This window comes from Penaeus japonicus, unplaced genomic scaffold (assembly GCF_977035675.1).
Source record: "Penaeus japonicus unplaced genomic scaffold, GWHDUDI00000001_assembly GWHDUDI00000027, whole genome shotgun sequence".
NCBI classification, from domain to species: Eukaryota; Metazoa; Arthropoda; class Malacostraca; order Decapoda; family Penaeidae; genus Penaeus; species Penaeus japonicus.
In genome coordinates, this window is record NW_028234429.1 from 9,394,277 (window position 1) to 9,394,983 (window position 707).

The window sequence follows — 707 nt, forward strand, 5'->3', positions numbered from 1 at the left end:
ATTACCTCTTATTATTTAATTGAATATATATATATTGTAAATGTTTATGAACCTATGTAGTATTTATAATCATCACTAACTTTTTCCAGATCCTTGGAAATACATAGTAAAGGATACCGAATCAGAGAAAAGTTTTGCTTTACGGATTGATCGAGTCTTCGGTCTGTAGGAAAAAGCCTTCTTTTGAAGGATTATTTTTATTGCAACAGATCAGTTAAGCTCAAGACATCTGAAAGGTAAGGAAAGTGTTATTTATTTATCACTTGTTGTCTTGGGTATACTTGGAATGTACTGTAAGATATCTTTTAAGCATGGGGTTACCTTATACAGTGGTCGGCATGAGAGATGGGCATGAGGGATAAAATGGAGTGGGTTCAATTCCTGCTATGGTTGGAGGTTATGAAATGCATTTACTTGGGGTTCTGGCCTCTGCCTACACTGTCCTATTTCATGTGAGCAAGGGAGTTTGTGATATTAAATTGATCATATAAAAAGAAAGCTTTATGTCATGTATTTCTAATGATATGTCATACATTGATGTGCCAATTATTAATATGTATTTTAGAAATCCATATTAAGTTATCAAGCTAAGTACAAATGTAGATATTGTTAGATATATTTAAGTTAATAAAGAAACAATGCGCAGCCTCCTTTGCTTCCTTGATCATCACTTCATGGCCTCTGTTTTTAATCCGTGTGTGTATGTG

At 33.4% G+C, this 707-nt stretch overlaps 1 protein-coding gene across 1 annotated transcript in view; it reads left to right on the forward strand.

Moving 5' to 3' along the window:
* LOC147468595 (mediator of DNA damage checkpoint protein 1-like) overlaps positions 1–169 on the forward strand; it is a 9,120-nt gene extending 8,951 nt beyond the window's left edge. The window contains exon 4 of the mRNA XM_086553015.1: positions 90–169. Coding sequence (XP_086409141.1) covers positions 90–169 — 80 coding nt within the window. The remainder of the gene's footprint in view (positions 1–89) is intronic.
* The last annotated feature ends 538 nt before the right edge of the window (positions 170–707 follow it).